General features: G+C 42.8%; 1 protein-coding gene across 17 annotated transcripts in view; it reads left to right on the top strand.

Moving 5' to 3' along the window:
• Nucleotides 1-18045, top strand: part of LOC128693269 (caskin-2) — a 1211837-nt gene that overhangs the window by 1063221 nt on the left and 130571 nt on the right. For 2 of the 17 annotated variants that reach the window (XM_070089383.1, XM_053782843.2), the window contains exon 1: nt 16694-16712. The exons of 11 other annotated variants lie outside the window; for them this stretch is intronic. Coding sequence is in view for 1 of the 6 variants with exons in the window: in XM_053782852.2 (XP_053638827.1) it covers nt 16994 (1 nt within the window). In the remaining 5 variants the exon portion in view is untranslated. Of the gene's footprint in view, nt 1-16620; nt 16713-16753; nt 16995-18045 lie in introns of those variants that run through there. 4 more of the 17 variants (XM_053782840.2, XM_053782839.2, XM_053782842.2 and 1 more) reach the window with 4 other exon arrangements.

Here is an 18045-nt window from a genome sequence, read left to right as displayed (position 1 = left end):
CATGTCGTTTTCCACACAGACTACACAGGTAGTCTCCTGTCACTCTAACAGACCTGAAGACGCCGTAAGACTCGCTGCATCCAAATTGAGCATCTCACAGGACCTAGATAAAATTGCGCTCAACTTAACGAGCCTGGCCCATGGCCGGCCTCCGAGAGTAGTAAGATTCTCAAGACTCGTCAAAAGTGTATAACTCGATACTAAGCCACGTTGGTATTCGAGAAAACGAGGCTGACAGATCAGCCACGAGAGATAACCGTGTGCTTGACCCCCGTACCAGTCAGCCTCCAACACACTGAATAAATAACTCGAAGCACTGCCAGAAAAAAAAACTCTAGACTTTCATTCTCATATAACTTCCTAGTGAGCACTAAACGTAAGGTAGTTGCAGTGACCTGCAGTGAAGAGATAAAGAGTGTGTTTGATAGAGACAGCCTGTAATGAGGGGCAGTTAACCTACCATTAAGACCTGCTAAGTTGTAGGTCCTGAATGTTAATATAGGGACGTGAAAAACCTCCAACGCTTTAGCTGCGTTTTACCTTAGTGATAACTTAACTCATTTTATTACGTCAGTTTTTTTTGACGTCGTAAACGCTAATTTCTTAATGTCTCCAGCATTTTTAAATTCTTTTTTTTTCCCTCTCGCTTGAGTTGGATTAATTTGAGTCACGTTATGTTACTTTACATGAACGTATAAAAACGTATATCTGACCACAAATTCGATAATTAAATCAAACGGCAGCGATACGTCTGGCAACGAGATGTTGAAGCATCAAGAAACGTTCAGATGTGTATGTTTGTCACTCGTTTAGGTGGTCCGAGAACTGTGATTGAGATAGGAATGTAACCTTTGTGGGCAGACTCGTTCTTTTATTCATTGAGAAAGTTTTTTTTTTTTTTTTGGGGGGGGGGTCCGTCCTGGACAATTGTCAAGTCACAGCTAGCTTGATTATAGTCCAGGATGGACCGAAACGTCGTCTGATGTTACCGTAAGGAGGATTGAGCCTCCACCATTAGATGTGGTGGACACACGGTGTAGCAATAATAATAATAATAATAATAATAATAATAATTATAATATCGTAAGATATACTCTTCGGCTAGTAGTAATAGTATCTGGAGTCTCCCTAGAGAGTGTTTTCCAAGGGGTCAGCGCCCCAGTGGTCCGAGTCCTGACCAGGCCCCCCGGCCGAGGGTATAGGTGCCTTCAAGAATTATTATTATTATTAATGGCGGTGGTACATCGTAGTTAGTAGTATTTTCACGGAGCACTGCTAAACCTGTTTTATTAAAAGCCTGTTGAAGGGGAAGGGTAATGATGAATGGTTATAATGTTTATATCTATGATGACTCACGAAATCGTAATGACACGATTGCTAACGCGACAGTCTGGAGTTTTGAGACTCTCTGATCGCGGGTTCTAACCCCGCCCGTGGTGTGGTTTAAATCTATGATGATTATAATTGTGATGATGGTGCCTTATGATCGTAAGGGATGATACCACTCTCAAGAAAGTCTTACTCTCTAGTTGTCTGGTTATCAGTGATCTTATCTGTGCTAATGTTTACGTGGTCCTCTCATGGACAGCTTGAGGGATCTAAGTTAATCTGGCGGCGGAATACTTCGGCATCACCGCCTCAACAGGTTCAAATTCCCCGCGAAGTTGTCAGCCGAAGTTGTGTACACAAACTCCTTCTTCGTTAGAAATTATACATCTTTTTTTGGCTATATTGTTTATGCACTTAAAAAATGTTTTTGTTTTTCTTTCACAATGTGGGACCAACTGGCATTTGGCCAGTACAGATTTGTTCGGTTGACCAATATCCAGTGGTCAGTATTTCCTTAATTGACGGGTGGTGAAGTATTGCGAGGTTAACTGGCACGTCAGTTCCCCTGTCTTCTAGTAACATGTTATTTTTTTCCCTATAATCTACCTTGTCCATAATTACTATCGCATTTGCTTTGTCTGCTTTCGTAAGGTGAAGCCTAGATCTTTCCTTAATTGCAGACCTCTGCAACACAGTTGTCCTCAAAGATTTGTTAAGTTATACCGTGAATTAAGGAAAGATCTCAGACTTCAACGTACGAAAGCAGACAAAACAAATACAATAGTAATTATGGACAAGGTAGATTATGGGGAAAAAATGAACATGATATCAAGAGACAGGGAAACTCACGCGCCTTTTAAGTGCCTAGTACTCTGCATCTGAGATTCTGTTACTTGGACTGTAGATGAGTAAAACGCATGTTCAACAGTTGGGTATCTTTATTGCTGAAACGTTTCGCCTGCTCTGCAGGCTTCTTCAGTCAGAGAGAATATGGAGCTGAACATTTCTCAAGACTTATGGACTGACTACCTCATAACTACTACTTCAAGGCTAGTAATCTGACTGATCACATCATAACCACTTGAAGCTTTACGGACTGATCACGACATCTTCACCTCTACAGTAGTTGTTGCCTCAGATATTTACCTGAAGAAGCTTTAGTACAAAGCGAGACATCTCGGCACTAAATATACCCACCTGTAGCACATATATCTTATTCATCTACTTGTCTGTATTGATTGCCATTGTTATGATAATACTTAGATTACAGTTTAGATGACAGCGGATGCTGGTCAATATTCTCCTCAAGTCGCATGAGCCTAGTTTTGTTGTCAGGGGTCGATTCTCTGGGCTCCTGGTCTCGCTTCTCGTTCTCACAGGTGAGACAGGAATCCAACTTAACAAGTTCTTGTACTGTCGCATTCTTTCAGTGTCAACTCTTCACTTACTGAGTGTGAAGGAGATACTTAGGTTGAAGCGAGCAAGTTTCCTCTTGTAAAGTAAAAGGGCATAAGTACAACTAATGTGACATTTTATTGTGGCAACGTTTCGCTCTCCAGGAGCTTTGTCACATTAATTGGACTTGTGTCCTTTTACTTTACATATTGTCGGTAATTCTACCAACTTTATTACAAGCTTCCTCTTGGTTTAATCCAGAATTATGTCACTCGTGTTGTCAAATGTCGCCTGAACGGAGGTTTGATATTGATTTCAGTGTTTGTCTGTTGGCTGACGGCGCCATTTAGTTGATAAATGAGACACTTGTGTAGCACTTTGGTTTCGCCAGCCAGTGGCTTCCTCGGTCCAGTAGAGAGAAGATTAGTGGAAGATCAGGCTTTTAAGGTAATCAGTTTCTCAGCCTGAAGGGACTGGTGGATTGATAGATTGATCACATTGACTCTAAACTGAGGGACTGATTACCTCAAACTCTTTCTGATCTTCCACCATTCTACTCTGTAGTGGACTGAGGAAGCCACTGGCTGGCGAAACGTTTCCACAGTAAAGATACCCAAGTGTTGCACAAGCGTCTCATTGATCAACTCGTCGGTTCACTGAACCCATTTATATAGAATATCATTTACTTACTTCACGGATACGAATGGCACACAGAAGACGGTACTGATAAAAAAAAGACGCAAAGTCATCACCTGATAAAGCTTTTGTTGTCCCAACAAAAGCCTTGTTCTGCAACGTGTCTCTCTCCTTCAAGTTGCTTCCTATTGTGACGCCGCGTCAACCTCCTGAGCTACATAAACAAAAACTTCTGCTCATGTCTTAAGTATTTGTGAATGTGGCTGAGTCTGCTGTCGCCGCACTTACTGTTGTGGGGAGTCTGGTGCAAAGTTGGCGGTGTGTGTCTGGGGAAGAGGATTCCTGAGTGAAGGATTGTGTGCTCACCGTGTTGCGTTTGCAAGGGTCGAGGCACAGTTCCTGATCCCACCTCTTGAGTTGCCTTGGCCGACTTCTGCTGGACTCTGGGTCTTAGGATGAGTACTGTATGTATAACAGACACTGAATATTTATTATACAAAGAGGCGTTGCTCACACATACCTGCTCATACAGGTGTAGAAGGAGCCTCTTTGGCCTTGTTTGTGAAGCCTCTGTTGCTAGATTCAGTGTTCAAATGCACACCGAGGCCGGGTGCTAAAGATATTCTTACAGACGAAACTGGGATGCTCAAGATGGGTCTGACACACTACAAAAACTAGAGCCTAAGGTGCGACCGACGAAGATGCCTGAGTCGTACCACAAGAAGCAAAGACGAGCATGAGCTTTTACCACTGGACCATTTTCTTGGCCTAAATAACGGGGATATTTCCTCTTTCTGCAAGCATTACTCTGATATAGCTGATGACTCGCAACGAATTGTGGATATGATTTTGCACTACGATGAATGACTTGTTTAGATTTTATTGTTATTATATATGAAATGTGACCCCAAACTGATAGTGATATATTGTTAAAATAGATGGAATTGGTAATGCTGATGTCGTAGGGGGTTCGCCAAGGAGTTGTAGGTGAAAGAATACACACGTAGGATGTTCTAGGAGGCGTATAATGTGCAAGTCTTGAGGGGAAGCCCAGGGACTGCCTGTCCAGTCTACTATGCCTAGCATGGAACTGAGGGATAGGCCTCTAGCTAGCGGCTCACATGTGAGGGGCTCGTGACGTCACAGCTAGCCAGGGAGCCTATCTATAACATAGCTAGAATTATCTAAGTATACTACACAAGTAATCAGTAACACTACTGACACTATATTCTGACGCTATATTCCCCTTGTGCTGTACCTCCACCAGTCAGATGTATATGTGGGCCAGTGGGGCCACCAGCAGCAACAGCCTGGTTGACCGGGTACGCACCAGACAAGCCTGGCCCAGGGCTCGGCTTCGCGGGTAGGATCATTCTTGAAACTCATCCAAGGTATATCAAGGGTGTATGCCTCCCTACGGGTTTAGAGCTTTCCCGAAACTATAACAATTTCAGAGTGAGTCTGCCACCCTTGCCAACAATTGTATATAATTTTAAGGATTGCTGCCACAGTTGTGGTTATTGATTAATGTTATTTTTTCGGCAGGTGAGTGAGCCAAGAGTGTTGTCAGCAGACACAGGTGAGTGAGCCAAGAGTGTTGTCAGCAGACACAGGTGAGTGAGCCGAGAGTGTTGTCAGCAGACACAGGTGAGTGAGCCAAGAGTGTTGTCAGCAGACACAGGTGAGTGAGCCAAGAGTGTTGTCAGCAGACACACGTGAGTGAGCCAAGAGTGTTGTCAGCAGACACAGGTGAGTGAGTCAAGAGTGTTGTCAGCAGACACAGGTGAGTGAGCCAAGAGTGTTGTCAGCAGACACAGGTGAGTGAGCCAAGAGTGTTGTCAGCAGACACAGGTGAGTGAGTCAAGAGTGTTGTCAGCAGACACAGGTGAGTGAGCCAAGAGTGTTGTCAGCAGACACAGGTGAGTGAGCCAAGAGTGTTGTCAGCAGACACACGTGAGTGAGCCAAGAGTGTTGTCAGCAGACACAGGTGAGTGAGTCAAGAGTGTTGTCAGCAGACACAGGTGAGTGAGCCAAGAGTGTTGTCAGCAGACACAGGTGAGTGAGCCAAGAGTGTTGTCAGCAGACACAGGTGAGTGAGTCAAGAGTGTTGTCAGCAGACACAGGTGAGTGAGCCAAGAGTGTTGTCAGCAGACACAGGTGAGTGAGTCAAGAGTGTTGTCAGCAGACACAGGTGAGTGAGCCAAGAGTGTTGTCAGCAGACACAGGTGAGTGAGTCAAGAGTGTTGTCAGCAGACACAGGTGAGTAAGCCAAGAGTGTTGTCAGCAGACACAGGTGAGTGAGTCAAGAGTGTTGTCAACAGACACAGGTGAGTGAGCCAAGAGTGTTGTCAGCAGACACAGGTGAGTGAGTCAAGAGTGTTGTCAGCAGACACAGGTGAGTGAGCCAAGAGTGTTGTCAGCAGACACAGGTGAGTGAGCCAAGAGTGTTGTCAGCAGACACAGGTGAGTGAGCCAAGAGTGTTGTCAGCAGACACAGGTGAGTGAGTCAAGAGTGTTGTCAACAGACACAGGTGAGTGAGCCAAGAGTGTTGTCAGCAGACACAGGTGAGTGAGCCAAGAGTGTTGTCAGCAGACACAGGTGAGTGAGTCAAGAGTGTTGTCAGCAGACACAGGTGAGTGAGCCAAGATTGTTGTCAGCAGACACAGGTGAGTGAGCCAAGAGTGTTGTCAGCAGACACAGGTGAGTGAGTCAAGAGTGTTGTCAGCAGACACAGGTGAGTGAGCCAAGAGTGTTGTCAGCAGACACAGGTGAGTGAGCCAAGAGTGTTGTCAGCAGACACAGGTGAGTGAGCCAAGAGTGTTGTCAGCAGACACAGGTGAGTGAGCCAAGTGTTGTCAGCAGACACAGGTGAGTGAGCCAAGAGTGTTGTCAGCAGACACAGGTGAGTGAGTCAAGAGTGTTGTCAGCAGACACAGGTGAGTGAGCCAAGAGTGTTGTCAGCAGACACAGGTGAGTGAGTCAAGAGTGTTGTCAACAGACACAGGTGAGTGAGCCAAGAGTGTTGTCAGCAGACACAGGTGAGTGAGCCAAGAGTGTTGTCAGCAGACACAGGTGAGTGAGTCAAGAGTGTTGTCAGCAGACACAGGTGAGTGAGCCAAGAGTGTTGTCAGCAGACACAGGTGAGTGAGCCAAGAGTGTTGTCAGCAGACACAGGTGAGTGAGCCAAGAGTGTTGTCAGCAGACACAGGTGAGTGAGCCAAGAGTGTTGTCAGCAGACACAGGTGAGTGAGCCAAGAGTGTTGTCAGCAGACACAGGTGAGTGAGTCAAGAGTGTTGTCAGCAGACACAGGTGAGTGAGTCAAGAGTGTTGTCAGGAGACACAGGTGAGTGAGCCAAGAGTGTTGTCAGCAGACACAGGTGAGTGAGTCAAGAGTGTTGTCAACAGACACAGGTGAGTGAGCCAAGAGTGTTGTCAGCAGACACAGGTGAGTGAGCCAAGAGTGTTGTCAGCAGACACAGGTGAGTGAGTCAAGAGTGTTGTCAGCAGACACAGGTGAGTGAGCCAAGAGTGTTGTCAGCAGACACATGTGAGTGAGCCAAGAGTGTTGTCAGCAGACACAGGTGAGTGAGCCAAGAGTGTTGTCAGCAGACACAGGTGAGTGAGCCAAGAGTGTTGTCAGCAGACACAGGTGAGTGAGCCAAGAGTGTTGTCAGCAGACACAGGTGAGTGAGTCAAGAGTGTTGTCAGCAGACACAGGTGAGTGAGTCAAGAGTGTTGTCAGGAGACACAGGTGAGTGAGCCAAGAGTGTTGTCAGCAGACACAGGTGAGTGAGCCAAGAGTGTTGTCAGCAGACACACACAGGTGAGTGAGCCAAGAGTGTTGGCAGCAACTTTGTGTGTGTGTGTGTGTGTGTACTCACCTAGTTGAGGTTGCAGGGGTCGAGTCCAAGCTCCTGGCCCCGTGTGTGTGTGTGTGTGTGTGCGTGAGATCAACTTGATCGTGATGTGGCTGCGTGGACCTGCGGTCCGCTAGCAACTACAGCCTGGTTGACCAGGAGATCAGTAATGAAGTGTGATCTCAGAGCGAAGTTCAGGAGTAGAACAACATTCTAAACCTTTGTCACAGGTTCAACACAGGTGTGAAAAAAAAGTTTTTCACAGAACAATTGAAAAAAAATAAATAAAAACAACAGCGTGAACATCAGATTAAACAACAGAGTGAACAACAGATTAAACAACAGAGTGAACATCAGATTAAACAACAGCGTGAACATCAGATTAAACAACAGAGTGAACAGCAGATTAAACAACAGAGTGAACATCAGATTAAACAACAGAGTGAACATCAGATTAAACAACAGAGTGAACATCAGATTAAACAACAGAGTGAACATCAGATTAAACAACAGAGTGAACATCAGATTAAACAACAGAGTGAACAACAGATTAAACAACAGAGTGAACAACAGATTAAACAACAGAGTGAACATCAGATTAAACAACAGAGTGAACATCAGATTAAACAACAGAGTGAACATCAGATTAAACAACAGAGTGAACATCAGATTAAACAACAGAGTGAACAGCAGATTAAACAACAGAGTGAACAACAGATTAAACAACAGAGTGAACAACAGATTAAACAACAGAGTGAACAGCAGATTAAACAACAGAGTGAACAACAGACTAAACAACAGATTAAACAACAGAGTGAACATCAGACTAAACAACAGTGAACAACAGATAACCAACAGAGTGAACAACAGATTAACCAACAGAGTGAACAACAGATTAAACAATAGATTCAAGACCAGCATCAAGGCAAGGGTGCTTGATACCGTTGAAGGGCTTTTAAATATGAGGAACTGGAACTGCCTTTGTCTTCTTCAGGGTTTAGCGCTTTCCTGTGAATATATTAGCATAAAAAATGCAAAGAAATTCGTCTCGGAGAGAGTCGAGAGAGAGAGAGAGAGAGAGAGAGTCGTGTAATCCATGAAGCAGTAGAGAGAGAGAGAGTCGTGTAATCCATGAAGCAGTAGAGAGAGAGAGAGTCCTGTTCCCTACTTGTATGTCTCATAACAATAAAAATGTTTTCAAATGAGCTGATGTAGGTAACAGCTCTTAGCTTGCCAATAAAGTTAGGAATCCTTAACCTGTAAATAGTTTGTTAATAAAGCTAGGAATCCTTAACCTTGTCAAACCCTGTGTAAAAAAAAAGAGTCGTGTAACCCATGAAGCAGTAGAGAGAGAGAGAGAGAGAGTCGTGTAATCCATGAAGCAGTTGAGAGAGAGAGAGAGTGTGTGTCGTGTAATCCATGAAGCAGTAGAGAGAGAGAGAGAGAGAGAGTGTCGTGTAATCCATGAAGCAGTAGAGAGAGAGAGAGAGAGAGAGAGTCGTGTAATCCATGAAGCAGTAGAGAGAGAGAGAGAGAGAGAGAGAGAGTCGTGTAATCCATGAAGCAGTAGAGAGAGAGAGAGAGAGTGTCGTGTAATCCATGAAGCAGTAGAGAGAGAGAGAGAGAGAGAGTCGTGTAATCCATGAAGCAGTAGAGAGAGAGAGAGAGAGTGTCGTGTAATCCATGAAGCAGTAGAGAGAGAGAGAGAGAGAGTGTGTGTGTCGTGTAATCCATGAAGCAGTAGAGAGAGTGTGTCGTGTAATCCATGAAACAGTAGAGAGAGAGAGAGAGAGAGAGAGTGTCGTGTAATCCATGAAGCAGTAGAGAGAGAGAGAGTGTCGTGTAATCCATGAAGCAGTAGAGAGAGAGAGAGAGTGTCGTGTAATCCATGAAGCAGTAGAGAGAGAGAGAGAGTGTCGTGTAATCCATGAAACAGTAGAGAGAGAGAGAGAGTCGTGTAATCCATGAAACAGTAGAGAGAGAGAGAGAGTCGTGTAATCCATGAAACAGTAGAGAGAGAGAGAGAGTCGTGTAATCCATGAAACAGTAGAGAGAGAGAGAGAGTCGTGTAATCCATGAAACAGTAGAGAGAGAGAGAGAGTCGTGTAATCCATGAAACAGTAGAGAGAGAGGAAATTTTGAAAAAAGATTGTAGATAAGAGCCAACTATGAACCAAATCTCCTTTTTATGTTTATAATACGTAAAGCAAATGAGAAATATATTGTAGATAAACCAAATGAAATAAATATATAGCAACATAAAGCAAATGAGAAATATATTGTAGATCCGACAGGATGATAAATTAGATACCTGTACAGAGAAGAATGGTTGAAGATCAGGAGAAGTTTGAAGTAATCTGTCCCTCACCCTGGAGTCGATGTGAAGAACCTGGCCCATGTCCGGGCTCCGGGAGTAGAATGACTCTTGAAACTCATCAAAGGTATGAAGTCCATATATTACGCAGAGAATTAAGAATGATGACCAAGTCACCGGAGCGGCGGCGGGAGTGTGAGATTATTATAATCAAGGGGGAAGCGTTAAACCCTTAGGATTATACAGCGCCTTTGGGGGAGAGGGGTGGAAGGCATTTAGGCTTAATTCAGGGAACTGGAACATAGATCCAGTTTCCTAGATCAAGAGCCCCTGACCAGCATCAAGGAACCTTCCTTGGGAGGGGGGGGGGAAGAATGTGAAATACGAAATGCAGAACTTCCAGAGTTTGTTTAAAATATACTTCTGTACAACTGAAGAGGCAGGTGTGCACATGTGCGGATGGGGGGGGGGCAGAGGTGTACACATGCAACTATAAAAGTGTGTGCGTGAGCAAATAATTTAAAATTTAAGCAGAGGTGTACACATATATTAAGCAAGAGTTGTACATGACACTGGTTGTCGTAGTGTAAGAATTAAGTTGTGTACATGAGTGGGTGTCGTAGTGTAAGAAGCAAATGGTGTACATGAGTGGGTGTCGTAGTGTAAGAAGCAAATGGTGTACATGAGTGGGTGTCGTAGTGTAAGAAGCAAATGGTGTACATGAGTGGGTGTCGTAGTGTAAGAAGCAAATGGTGTACATGAGTGGGTGTCGTAGTGTAAGAAGCAAATGGTGTACATGAGTGGGTGTCGTAGTGTAAGAAGCAAATGGTGTACATGAGTGGGTGTCGTAGTGTAAGAAGCAAATGATGTAAATGAGTGGGTGTCGTAGTGTAAGAAGCAAGAGGTGTAAATGAGTGGGTGTCGGGTGTGCACAGATCATGCAGGGCTCTGGTGTTGTCATGATGGTAATAATGGAGTCAGTGTTCCCTTGACATTTTCCTCATGCAGAGTATTGCACGAGAAACTGGGTGAGCTGCTGCTCTGCTTTACTGGGGCGAGTGTTGGGGTCGTTGTGTTACTGGGGCTAGTTGTTGTTGTTGTTGTTGTTGTTGTTGTTGTTGTTGTTGTTGTTGTTGTTGTTGTTGTTGTTGTTGTTGTTGTTGTTGTTGTTGTTGTTGTTGTTGGAGGAGGAGGAGGAGACGTTTCGTTGTCTGGTGGTGGTAATGAAGTTAGTGATGGATTTTGCCAGGGAAGTAGACAAACTGGAAGCCCATCAAAGATATACTAAGACATCAGGCTGTTAGTGGCAACAGTCTAGTTGACCCGGCAATTGACAGAAAAGCCTGGTCTCAGGTCGGGCTTCGAGAGTAGGAGAACTTTCGAAACCGGTTACAGGTGTCAGATGTATCACGGGAATGGTAATAAACAAAGCAGAAAATTCAGGCATAGCAAAAAAAAAAAAAAGTTGAGTATTCCCAAGGGAGGTTTCTGGCTTCTTTACATTGTTGCTCATCCTCAGAGCAAACATAGATGAAAACTCTAGTTACAGCTTCGTATCATCTTCTGCCGATAACATAACAAACATGAACGTCACTTCGGTAGAAGACGGAAGAATTACAATCTTAAATCAGTGAAGTTTTGAGGCGGACAGAAGAAAATACCGTGTTTAGATGTTACAAACTCAAGCTGCTGATACATGTAAAGAATGAAGAGCTAAAAGAAGCACAAATTGGATAAGGCAGAGGAAGACCATCTCGTAGAACAAGAATAATATGCACCTTAAGACTTAGAAATAAGGATGTCAGGTGATCGTTTAGAGAATACAATAAGGTACATGTAGCAAATGCCAGGAAAATGAGAGGGTGGATAATGAGAACCTTCAAAACAAGAGAAATCACGCTAACAATGGTATTCAAATTACTTGTGCTCTCACGTCTGGAATATTGTTCTGTGCTCAGCGCCTTTTAAGGCAGGAGAGATACACCTTTATACCTTTGATGAGTTTGGGACATGGAAAATATACAGCGGTCGTTTACTACCCGCAGAGAGTCAATAAAACATCTAAACTACTGGAAACGCCTCGGAACACTAGAAATATACTTTAGCGTAAAGAAGAGAAATGTACCTTATAATATATACATAGAAAATACTTGAGGGTCAGGACTTTAATGTGCACATTACCATAACAATATACCAGAGTGAGATATGAGTGGAAGTGCAGAATAAACCTAGTGACAGGCAGGGTTGTTAGAGGTACAGAGAACACCTTGTCAACATACATGGTTCACGACTTAACTTTCTACACAGGCATTTCCTTTCCAATTTAGAAAGCTCGGTCTGAGACCGGGCCGTGAGGGTGATGATACTCGGAGCCGTTAACAGATAACAGTGCGGCGTTATGCAATACGTCAGGTGTTACATCAATTCATGACACACCTTTGTAAATATGTTACATCAGTTCCTGACACACCTTTGTAAATATGTTACATCAGTTCCTGACACACCTTTGTAAATGTGTTTCATCAGGGCCTGATGCAGCCTTGTGAAACACATCCTCTCAGCTTCCTTCACTTTGTTAGCCGTATGTATGGAATCAACGTCTTCCATACAGAATACTTGATTATTACTATTATTATATTTAAAATTATGCGCTAAACCTTTATGGGTCTTACAACACAGTACTTGAAACACCTCATTAATATTTATATATTTATCTCTGCATGACTTAAGGTGGTTGCAGGGAGTCTTGTCATTTCTTTGCAACAATGCTCTCCCCATGCAATAAGAACTTGGGGCTACATTGTATTTAAATGAGATCCTTCCATTGATACAATGAATTTCCTCATGTTTCGCCTCCTTTTTCAAGACAAAATATAGCGGTTTTGATAGGAAGGGGTGGGTGGTTGTCTCACAAATGTGATGTGGCAGATTAACAAAATATCCTACAAGGGACATTGTGCCTTACGTTAGTGGTGCATACATTGTATTGTATGCGGCTAGAACTAACAGCTGGTTCATCAAGCCAGGAGGTTTGGGACGTGGCCGCAGGGCAGTGACCACAAAACCCTCTGCAAGTAAACTCTGGGTACTTATCAGTGAGTGTCGAGGAAAAGTGATGGTCTTCGTCTCCTTGTGGAAAATATATGTAAAAAAAAAATATTTGTAGTAATCATAAATGAAAGAGTATCAAATAAACTGAAAAAATGAATACTTTATTACAAAAATACAATACGAAATAAATTAATCAGTAATGTAGGAATTGCCTGTCACTAAAGCAACAATAAGTCTTAGGCTTAGTGACGAGGCTTAGTGACCTAAAATAAGAACACGCCAAACCTTACGTTACAGAATTAGTTCATCCATCACCATAGTCTCTCGGTATCTTTGATCCTTCAATTTTTTTATGTTTGATATTCTTGTGAATTTAGCGCTTAGTTATTATAATGATAATAATGTATCTTCGATGGGTTTCAAGAGTTTAACTATTTCCGCAGCCCGGCTTTGGGTCAGGCTAGTCTAGTGGAATGCTCCCTTGTCTTGTGTCAACATTCGTGGCATAAGACTTTTCAACCTGCTGCCGATAATATCAAAAATATTGCAAGAACGAAGGTGGACGTTTCTAGAAGAAACAAACCTACACACTACCATAACAACGTACCGAAGTGAGAGATATGGGAGGAAGTGTAAGATAAACCCAGAGAAAAGCAGGGCGCCGTGGGCACAACATCCGTGGGCCTCGTCCAGTCAACCTGCTACCAGTAGCTCTCAGAAGTACTGCCGGAAAAAATGTAGAAGTCCTCAAAAGAAAATGGTATCACTCTCTCCAAGTGTCTGTTCAGCCAGGCTGTGGTGAGTTTCTGGGCCATCAGCGGCATGGATGAACAGGTAATCAGCTGGACTCAGTCGGGGCTGCGAGGTTTAGAAAAATCCTCGATAACGGTCCCTGGATATATCACAGGTATCATGACGCAAGTTCAGGATTCAGCACAAGTAACTTTTGTTCTTGTTCAGAAGACTCATTATCGTAGAGTATCTACTAAAGCTAGTGCTCTTGTCCGCTTTTGCGAGTTTCAACCATAAAACCAGGACTCGAAAACAGTTCTTGGAATAGTGCTAATCGTGTGACAAGAATTTATAATTTGAGATGACACACATGGCGGACGGCCTGCTCAAAGGAGGTTTGTATATACCTCGTGTCGATCTTAATGTTTGTCAGATTAGAACGAAGGTTAATTTGCATACTGTGAATTAGGTTTGATGTTTGTGTGTAAGGCAACCTAGTAAGATCACGTATATTGAAATCATTTCTAAGTGGATGGTTATGTGGGTCGGCAGGTTTCTGGTAACAACAGCCTAGCTTATCAGGTGACTGAAGAAGCCACTGGCTGGCGAAACGTTTCTAGACTGAAGATACCCAAGTGTTTCACAAGTGTCTTATTTATTAACTTGTCAGCTTTTCAAAACATTTATTCAAATGTCAGCAGCTACACGAACATATCCCACGTTACAGTATGGCAGAGTAAAAAATTGAGGCTGATTGAATGAAGCGTTCAAAAATTACTATTATGTATATTCCTGAGACTGGGCTACCTGGCCAGCCAAAGATAGTATTTACTTATAAATTTGGTGGCCACCACATGGTTAGTCACCATAAACAGAGAAACCTCGACGAGAATTAGACACTATCCCAGTAACACTAGTCACGTCAGGGGCGAGAACAGCACCCAGGGAAGAGACAAAGCGATTGAGGTGCTGTCTGCAGCTGTCCTCACTTAATTGTACTGTCACTGAAGATCCCGTGGCGTGATGCTTATCGTCTGAAGGCTTTATCGATGTCCCAGCCGATACCCTAGACTAGGACTTGTGAACAGCGCCCACACCACATGTGATACCTGTGATTGATTTCGAGGACTGCTCTACCCTACCAGCTTGGCCTTTGGCCAAGCTTCCTTGCCGAGTTCCTGTTTAACCAGGCCGTTGCTGTTAGCGGCCCGCTGGCCCACATAACCATGTTGAGCTGACACTTGGGGAAGGTATCACTCTTCATTTCAAAGAGTACATTCCAAATACTTTCCTAAAGCTTTTGTCTCTGGACGACATATCATCTGACATTATTATTCATATTATTTTCACTTGCAAATTAGAAAACTGTTGATATCTAAATGTAATTTGTCTGTAGTTTCTACTGAGGAGATTTTCATACTTATTTTAGTACCGTCCGCAAAGTATGATATGAATGTGTGAAGAATGTTTTTGTTTGTCTGGTGTGAGGATGAGAAACAGGAAAGGTGCTAGGACCCTGTATTCTAGTACTGAACTTTTTACTTCTCTGAGACTCGATTTTGTTTTGTTAACTACCACTCTTTGTGTTCTCTGTGTTAAAAATTCCCCATCTCTTCAATAAATTTCTCTGCTGTTGCTAATGGTGGTTTGAATATGAGGATAGTTACCATTTTTTTTTATATATTCCAAGCCCTTTTACCATATGATTTGATGTTTTTTAAGAGTTATGTGATACAAAGTGAATCTCTCATACAGAGACTATATGAAAGGAACTTCGTTTTTCATCTTTCTTTTTTAATCTAATATTGGCAAAGGAAAATAAGATAATATGCTTGGGCTACTTTGACCTAGTAATTTTGTTGGCTGATGTAGTACTGATGGTGAGACCAGTTTACCTCCCAAGCTACCCAAGGTTTCAGTAACCCTACTAGCTCATTTTCTGTAGGTCATATTCAGAACCCATGCTGTGGTGTTTGTTGTAAGTGCTCCTAGTTTATCCGGTTCTCTTCCATCCTATTGTATGTCGGTTGGTGTGAGTATTTTCGCTCCATCCAGTGTGAGTGACAGTTGTGGGTAATGTTGAGAGCAGAGTGTGGAGTCAGGACCTCCGGCGCTCCTATTCTCGCGTTGCTCTGCCCGCAGTAAAGACCTGATTATTGTTATTTGCATTTTTAGCTGTTTTTTGCAACCCAACGCTTTTGCTTCTCGTGTGTTTGGTGTGTTTTTGTTTTACGGAGTTTAGCTGAGAATGATAATGTAACTAATTATGGCTGCTTAGCATATTTAAAATATTGCATAGTCAAGTGTGTATAATTTCTGTAAAAATTACTTAGAGTATAATTACTGTAAATAATTATTGAAGTATATAACCAGTTTTATTCCCAACTCATCCTCACAAATTCTGTGTGGGTTTCTGACATATAGTTTTCAGAAAAGTTTTCGATTTAGATTAGGTCTGGTTAGGTTATATTGTCCTCTGTCGATAAAAAAAAAATACCCAATTGTAGCTTAGCACAATACCAGTAAGTGAAATATAAGGCAACGAAAAGTTGTAACGAGTCGACAGAAAATGGGCAACCACCGTTTGCACTAATCACTTTTTAAAACTTGTTAAACAGTCACCCATTTGACTGTCTTATTAATATTGAAAAACTGTCTTGTTATTGATATGATGGGCTGTTATCCCAAGTCTCCAATCGCGAAATAAAAAAAAAGGGTTTGTGTACTGTCCATTACTCTTAAGCTGCATAGATGGTATCAAAGCTCAGCACTCGAGCACCCGCGGTTCTTGAACTGACATGTTCTACCCAACTGGATGAAAGAACCTGTGATTTATATGTCAGCTGTCACCACGAGACGAATCTCACATCGCCTGGGGTAGATACGGGCAACAGCGGCAGCTTGGTCTCGTCCCAAGCCTATCTGCCAGCCGCCTGCCTCACTGCTACTTCATAAATGGCTCGGGCATTCTTATTTAGAGCTCGCTCGTCCCATTACTTAAAATATGCGTCTTAATATAGTGATAGGAAAACCAGGCACACTCGCGGTAAAAAGATTGTGTAAGTAAGTGTTGTGGGTTGCCGAAAATATTACCAAATAATACTACCCGACAACTCCACACAAGATGTTATGTTTCAACATAAATTGCTACAGAAACGTGAAAAATATGGTGATTGCACCATTAACATTGACAGTGATTGGTTCAAAATGGCAATTCATTACATCGTATTTTTGTAAAGCGCTTCAAAATCGTTTACAAAATTAATGATTTAACTTGGTAAGGTGAGAGTTGGGGCGCGCAGACATGTCTGCTGCAGCGTGGGACGAGACTAACTTGCCTCAGTGTGTGTTTGACCTCCACCCGGGGAGGAGGATGCTGTGCCATAGTCTTAGGAGGTGAATTTTGAAAAAAAAAATATTCTGTGGCCACACGCATATGCGGACTTTTAAAGGCAGACCTAAAGGATGGTGTGTTGATCACCGTGCTGTGTGTGGTGGCGTGCGCGTAAATCACGGAAGTCATTGCAGCCGGACAGTGACTGTCGATTGCAACAGTGAATGTGATCATGTGCGTTTGTTTACTTCCCCCGACGGAGTTGAAATTACCCGTTATGAGGTGTGATATCCAGGACCACTTTCCTTTTCACTCGGTATGACGCACGCTTGCGTATATCCGCAGTAAGTGATGGAGATGATGGTATCTGACCAACGTAATTCACTTCAGGAAATCCTGTAGATAGCTTAATAAAACAGATAAGAATGATATAGTGGGTGGCGTGGAGCTATCAGGTCAATAGACTGGAGCAAGGTGACACTAATAGCACATTGAGCTCATTTATTGCCAAAAATTATTGCTGGTTTGTGTTTCGTGAGGGAAGGTGCTGGGTTAAACGGCAGTTTATGTTCCAGGATAATGCTTTAGGGGGGGAGGGGGTGACCAAAATAAGTGAAGTGAGAATGAGCTCTTCCAACACAGTCACACATTGCGGGTTCACCTAGGTTGGTTTTAAAAAAAGTGCACTCGCTAAACACATGAATACACAAACACATTCACCGGCTGAGCACATGCGTATGAACTCGCTAAATGAACATGCACTCGTTATACACAAGCATATGCACTCGCAGTGCACATACATTTACTATCCAGAAGCATGTACTCATTAAACATAAGACACTAAACACATGCACTCATTAACACATTCACTGCGCATAAACGCTCACTAAAGATGCATTCACTAAACGTGCAGTCCCTAAGCACATGCACTCACCAAACACAGTCATGCATTCACAAATAACTCAAAACGCTCACAAACTGCCACAATCAAGGTCATGACATGTGGACGTCAACATTCTAATATCGCATTTTGTGGACTAAAAGAAACTGCACTTCCACCACGCAGTTAATGTTGGCTGGATCCTGTAGCCTCGTTGCCTTGTTTGAACAGAACATTATCTAAACCCAGATAACACTCAAGGGGCAGCGTCTGGATGCTGGTGAACGGCTCATTATTATTATTAATTTTATTATTATTATTATGCCAAATAAGTGTTAAGACAAGTTTTTATCTGGTATGCAGGTGTCGATAAAAACAATCGGCGATCTTGACTTGAATAAGCAGTGAAAAATCATTTATGCAAAAATCCGTTAGTACCTGACGAAAAAAAAGATAACGTAATTGACATTAATGCTAACTAAATTTAGACTGATCCAAGATAACTTAAGAAAGAT

Source organism: Cherax quadricarinatus, chromosome 28 (genome assembly GCF_038502225.1).
Source record: "Cherax quadricarinatus isolate ZL_2023a chromosome 28, ASM3850222v1, whole genome shotgun sequence".
Lineage (NCBI taxonomy): Eukaryota > Metazoa > Arthropoda > Malacostraca > Decapoda > Parastacidae > Cherax > Cherax quadricarinatus.
This window is presented reverse-complemented; position numbering and strand designations above follow the sequence as displayed.